General features: G+C 37.3%; 1 protein-coding gene across 2 annotated transcripts; it reads right to left on the minus strand.

The window, feature by feature from the left end:
- Nucleotides 1–328: 328 nt before the first annotated feature.
- LOC107764459 (putative late blight resistance protein homolog R1A-10) lies at nucleotides 329–4,722 on the minus strand. Of its 2 annotated transcripts, none has more exons than XM_016583024.2 (2): nucleotides 4,077–4,670; nucleotides 329–3,259 (listed from the first exon to the last, which is right to left on the minus strand). In XM_016583024.2, the coding sequence occupies exon 2, from the start codon at nucleotides 2,741–2,743 to the stop codon at nucleotides 416–418; it is 2,328 nt and encodes a 775-aa protein (XP_016438510.2). In that variant the 5' UTR covers nucleotides 2,744–3,259; nucleotides 4,077–4,670; the 3' UTR covers nucleotides 329–415. The 2 variants fall into 2 exon arrangements, 1 of the variants encoding a protein (XP_016438510.2); XR_012700278.1 differs by lacking the exon at nucleotides 329–3,259 and adding an exon at nucleotides 3,601–3,966 and having other exon boundaries at nucleotides 4,077–4,722.
- Between the last annotated feature and the right edge of the window lie 2,012 nt (nucleotides 4,723–6,734).

Genomic DNA, 6,734 nt, shown 5'->3' on the forward strand with positions numbered 1-6,734 from the left:
ATGTATAATGATTAGGAAAGAAAGAAAGAAAAACTTTTTGAACTTATAAGCTTAAATATACCATGTGGCTATAAATCATGTCATTAAGGGTAAAATTAAAAATTTAAAATTAAATTATCTTTAAATAAAAAAAATATCATTCCTCACGAAACAGATCAAAAATGAAAAAGTATTGCGTAAAATAGAACGGTGAGGAGTATATTTTCATTATCAAACATATTTGATGTCTAATCATTTAAAATGTTTAATGTTAAGCACTATTTGAGATTTAAATCTGGTATAGACCACAAGCGGTGGCGAGCCAGAACATTCACTAAGGGATTCAAAATTTAGAGAAGTAAACGCATAAAGTTTACTTCTAAAGAAGCCACAAGGATTCAACATTTATGTACATAAAGAAATTACTTTTACCTATTCACACATAGTAAGTTTCCAGCGAAGGAGGGTGATCAGGGGATACAGTAACCACAAGAACTTCATTTCCAATGCTTTTTTGCTCTTCTAGAATTTCCTCTGCAGAAGTAACAGCAGCTTGGCTGCAGTAATGCAAGTCAATCAATTTTAATGTGGGAATATCTCCGATAACTCTAGGAATCTCCTCCAATTCAGAGCAAAACATTAGGACTAGATACTCTAGAACTGGAAGACTATCACTGGCTGCCTGCCAGTGCACCAATCTCGTCTGGTGAATGTGTAGCAACTTGAGTTTCTTGAAACCCCCTTCATCTAGATTCCAATTGCTCCCTTCAAAACCATAAAATTCTAGTTTGAGTACCTCAAGGTTGGGTAAGCTGCTAAGCATTGGCATATCTGTCCACTCTAGATGTGTCGCTACAAGTGTCAAACTCTTGAGGTTTTCTGGGAACACGTACCACAGCTGAGCAGGCCGCCTTATAAAAAACAGTGGATGCGACGAAACCTTTAGTTGAATGCTTAGCTTCTGGAGATCAACAAGACATATGAGACTACCAATAAAATCATTCCATCCATTAGGATGTATATCTAAATTGATAATAACATCCAATTCCTTTACGTTCGGGACAGCCATACAAATTTCCTCCCAGTTGGAAGAAGCTTCGTTTAGTGAAAGTTTCTTGAACTTTTCTAAACCCAAAATATGTTGTGCCTTTGGAGGAGCAGGCACGGGCATACTCATTCCCCCAGACTGGAAATATTTCAAACTTGACATCTTCCAAATTTCTACTGGCCAGGATAATTGATTTTCAGTTGGCTCGACAATCAATGTCTGTAGATTCCACAGATTAGAAATTGATGTTGGAACATCGCCACCGGTGGTAAAAGCAAGATATCTTAAATGTACTAATTGTGTTATCTCAGTGGGAAAAAGTTGAAAGAGAATCATTAGTACATCCAATACCCTTAGCAGCTGAAAATGAGTATCCACTATTTTGTAGTATTCAAATTCGAGCATAGAAGTACACGGTTCACAGATGCACAAGATGGTACGAACTGAATCCAGATTATCTTCGTGTAGGCCGAGATTCTGGTTTTGCACAGCATCTTCATACAATAATAGTCGATGTTCACTCTCCACGCCTTCTGACGACACTTCGTAACATTCATTTATGACATGAAAAAACTTCTCGGTTTTTCCTTTTCTCAAGCATAATAGCCGAATGAGGTCGTGAATCCTGCAACTTCTAATTTTTCCGCTTACCCATCCTCGACTGTTGACCATAATCAAACTTCTGCTAACTAGATCCTCTAGACACTCTTCTGCTACCTCTTCTGGCTTTTTATGGCAAATTGTCTTCAGAAAACCCTCAGCCACCCAAATTCTAATCAACGTATCTGTAGGAATTTTTGCATCTTCAAGGAAAACTCCCATATAAAGAAAGCAAGCTTTCAAGCTACAAGGCAAGTAGTTGTAACTCAGAGCTAATATTGCTAAACACTGCTGGGAGGTTGAACCTATGTGGGAATTCAAATTATCAGCAATTTGTTGCCAATCATCATATGTCCTATTGATCTTCGACGGAAGCCCAGCGATGACAACAACTGAGAGAGCTAGTCCTTGACATTGTTTCGCTATCTGCTTTCCTACTTCCTCAAGCTGAGGAGGACAATCTTCATTTCCAAAAACCTTAAGAGATAGTAATTTCCAACTATCTTCAAGACTGAGAAAAGGCATGTGATGAGGAGGAAAATCATTGCCAGCACAGTTAGCTACTTCGAGGAGCCTAGTAGTTATCATTATGCGACTTCCATTTTCATCATCGGGAAATGATCTTCTTACCTGGTCCCAAGCCTCTATAGTCCATATATCGTCCAAAAGTATCAAATACCTCTTCCTTTTCAATTTTCTACGCACTTGGTCCAATAATTCATCTTCGCTCGTATTGCGGTACATTGCCTTCCCATCTGGAGTACCGAAGCTTAGGACATCCAATAGCATTTCCTTTGCATCGTATGATTGAGAAACAGTAACCCATGAAGAAATATCAAAACGTCGGGACACTGATGGATGATTAAATAAACTTCTAGCAAGTGTCGACTTACCAATGCCGCCCATACCAACAACTGAGACAACATTCAACGCTGGTGTTTGTCCAAAGAGCTGATCTCTTATGTTGTTGAAGACATCGTCCATCCCAACAAGTGTATTTTCCTCATCCAAGACACGCCCAGACGAGAAGGAGGATAAATAAGTTGTTGCTGGCGCATCTTTGATACGTTTGTGGACATTCTTGAACTTCATCACTTCTCCTTTTATGGAATCCATTACTTCTATTATTTTCTGCAACTCGTAATAAAGCTTACAACGGGCGTTGTTCTGGTCGTGATCAGTATCAGCCACATGGATTCTTCTTTAGGCAGCAACCAATTGTATCTTCTGCTTTATGTCCTGCATCTCTGATCTTCTTTTCCAAAAGTTTCAATGCTTCTTGATCATTGATCCAGTTTCCCGTATCCTCAAGGAAGGCTTGTAAGAAAGAAAGTGTTCCATAAAGTGAATCAATGGATCCCCTACTTTCAGAAATCAAACTTGGATTGAATTGCAATACTTGCTCAATAGTTGTCAAGATGGAAGTTATAACAGCATAAGCCATCTCTCTCTTGATCTGTTTGAGGTTTTCTCGATTTGATGAACCAAGAAAGTAGTATGAATCCAGCAAGAGGAACTCCGGAAATGAATGAGTGCTTCAAATCAGTCTTTTTAGTGGGAATTTTCAATTGGTTTTTGGGGGCCAGGCCGGCAAAGGGAGAAGGTATGTTGTTTGAGAAAGTATGTCTTTATCTGCCAACAAAGATACAAAAGCATCAAAAGTAGTCAAATACACATTGCCTTTTCAGAAGCATGAGAGCGCAGATTAAGGCTCTTTAATTAAGCTCATTAAAATACCTTGTACAACCATGTGAGAGTTCATTATTCAAGGCCACAAATTTTTATTTAATTATTGATTTCTATATTCCACACAACTGTTCAATCTGTTAAGCACTGAACTGGAATAAAGTAACTCAAGAAAGAATCTTGATTTTCTATTATACTTATCTGTCACTCCTTGGAGCTAGCTTGTGTAAGAGCTAAGAGGAATGTAATTGTAAAAATTAATCTAATGTCGATGTAGCAAAATGTAACAAAAATACCAATTCACACACACACACTTGCAAGAAATTCACTCAATTCTTCACTCACACACACATACACACACACTGCATAATAGGAATACACTGAAGCTCGCCTTCATAACTTTCTACCTCAATCACCATCTTTTCCGTTGAAATACACCACTATGAACATTTCCTTCCCATGAAAGAACTTTTTCTTCACTAAAATCAGATTCGACAAAAAACCTCTCCATTTACCCATTTTCACAAACACCACATCTCCACTAGTAAAAGCACCAACAGCTCCAAACCCCCCTCAGACCAGCAATCTCCACTCTCTCTCATCGTCATCCTTCACCATTTTCTTCACCACTGAAACGCCTCTTCAGCCGTAAACTATCAACACCCAATAAAGCAAAAATGAGATATGGCGTACTAAACATTACAACACTACATTGTTTAAAACATTTGAGAATTGAATAATAGGTTATTGGTACAACATTTACCTTTGTATCTCTTCAACAGATATAAGATTGGGAGCATTTATTATCCTGCAACATTTAACAAGGGACCGCTGAAATCCCATGGATCGCTGAAATCCGTCATGGCCTTGGACTTGCTCTTTGAACCTTTGTGCTGAAACATTGACGTACTGTTTTACATTGACAAAACCCACTTTCCTAAGTAACTTATTACGTAATTAATTTAACTAAAAAGATCAGTTGAATGCACTGACTTAGCTTATTCAAGATTAAGGATGATTACCCTCTAACTTACTTAATTAGCCTTTGATTATGACAGCCTAGTGCTACATTCATAAAAGCCAAAGTTGGTGGAAACTGTTTTACTTGCAAAAGCAATAATATCCTGGCAAAAATGTCAAAAAAGCTAATGTTGATCCAACCCCGATCAAGTGAAGATCTAATCAATTTTTCAGTCTTATAATTCTAATACGTAGGTATTTGTGACCTATATATTGTCAGAGGTATAATACCGATCCAATTTTACTGCAAAGGAAAAAAAAAGTGTAAATGATTTTGTTCAAACGACTCAATAACGGAAGAACAAAGATATAATTTCTCTATGCATGTGATAATTATTTAACTTCCATAGAATAGAAGCTAATTAACGGCTTCATAAATATTCCACGGGTAGGATTAATCAACAGCTGAGCAATAAGCTAGTAGCTAACTGTGGTTAATTTTAATGTGATATTGAACTACAGTTAGAAAGTTAGTTGACAGTTAAGTATGTATTATAAGCAGTAGTCGACTCTGTACAGTTGTCCAGCTTTTCAGAAATGCATGTAGCTCTTCTCTGATTTCTTCTTCTTCTTCTTCCAGATTCTTCTTAGCTTTGATTTCCATATCCATAGCAGCTAATATGGTGTCAGAGCCACTGGTTGAAATCCAAGCTAATTTGCGAGCAAATCTCATCTTCTCTGTTACTTCAATTCTGCAATTGAGTGCTGAATTGAGCTAGAGTTAACCTTCGATTGAAGCTAGGGTTCGTGAGCTACTTCTTCTAAAGCTATTTCTCAGTCAATAATGGCGGTTGAAGATGTTAGATCTAGTTTTCATGATGCAAATAAGATATCTATGCAGGAAATCAATTATAGAAGAACAAGGAATCAAGAAGATACTACAAGATCGCTGAAGTCAATCTTGATGCTTAAGGAAAGAAAACAATCAGCAAAGATTACAAATCAATCAACAAATCTAGATGCCTAAGGAAAGAAATCAATCAGCAAATTAATCAGCAAAGATTACGGAAAGCTGCGATGGAAAGAATCAAGCAAGCCTAAACTTAAGGCATTAATCAAGGCCAGCATATCCGGAAAACCGAAGATTCTGTGAAGACTTGCTAAGCGGCTAATTTCGAAAGGACCAACAATCAAGGAGTAAATTTTCATCATAAACAACTGTTGAAGGAAGGATATCAAGGAACAGCAACGGCTAGCTATCTTATTCTTGGAAAGAATCAATCTCTTTCCAAGGATCAAATCTCTTGGGTTGTCAAGCCTCGTTAACAATCGATCTTCACCAAAGTAATTATACCCGACTTTAAGCCTTAGACAAACATACTTTGATCGAACCAAAAAACCCTCTCTTTGTTCTACTGCAAACAAACATTGTAATTCTCTAAGATCTGTTGTGTAACAAGTCAGAGAAAAAAGGAGAGTACAACACTGGTGAGGCATTGTATCAAAAAGAGACGAGTGTTATAGGAACTGAGTTATCAAGTCATTTCCATTGTACTCAGAGAAACTCATTTACTAAAGAGAACTCCCTTGCAACCCAAGGGGACTGGACTAGGATTCACATTGAATCCGAACCAGTATAAACATCCGGTATCTTTAATTCATGCACTTACTTTCTGTATCTTACTTTCTGTTATTATAACTATTAGGTCATTACATCTAGTCGACTAATTGACAAACTAGTCAACTAATAGAGATTAAGAGTAAAAAATATACAATTCACCCCCTCTTGTACTTTCAATTGGTATCAGAGCAAGGCTCACATTCTACTTTTGCTTAACAGTTTGTGAGAAAAGATCATGGCAAATCAAGTTATCATAGGAGCTCGCTTTTAGGAAGGAACTTTACAAGTTAGACCACCATACTTCAATGGAAAACATTTCTCTCATTGGAAAGTGCGGATGGAGATCTTTGCCAAGGCCTATGACGTCAAAGTTTGGAGAGTCATCAAAAAGGGGAACTATCCCTTACCAGCTGCTACTCCACCACTTGCTAATCCTGAAGATATAGATTCATATACTAAAGAGAAAATGGAAGTGGTACAAGTTAACAATATAGCGAGAAATCTGCTTCATAATGCTATAAGTGGTGAAGAATATGAGAAAATCTCGAGCTGTGACACAACCAAAGAAATGTGAGACAAGCTTGAGGTCACATATGAAGGAACCAACAAAGTAAAGGAAACACATATTAACATGTTGGTTCATGATTACGAACTCTTATCAATGAAAGAAGGAGAATCTATTGAAGAGATGTTTGCCAGGTTTAGCAAAATAATTAGCGATCTAAAGGCATTTGGCAAGCCTTATACCAGTGGTGATCAAGTTAGAAAAATTCTCAGAAGTTTTCCAACCACTTAGCAGACCAAAGTAGTCACACTAGAATCTCAGGATCTAAATAAATT

This window comes from Nicotiana tabacum, chromosome 16 (assembly GCF_000715075.1).
Source record: "Nicotiana tabacum cultivar K326 chromosome 16, ASM71507v2, whole genome shotgun sequence".
Lineage (NCBI taxonomy): Eukaryota > Viridiplantae > Streptophyta > Magnoliopsida > Solanales > Solanaceae > Nicotiana > Nicotiana tabacum.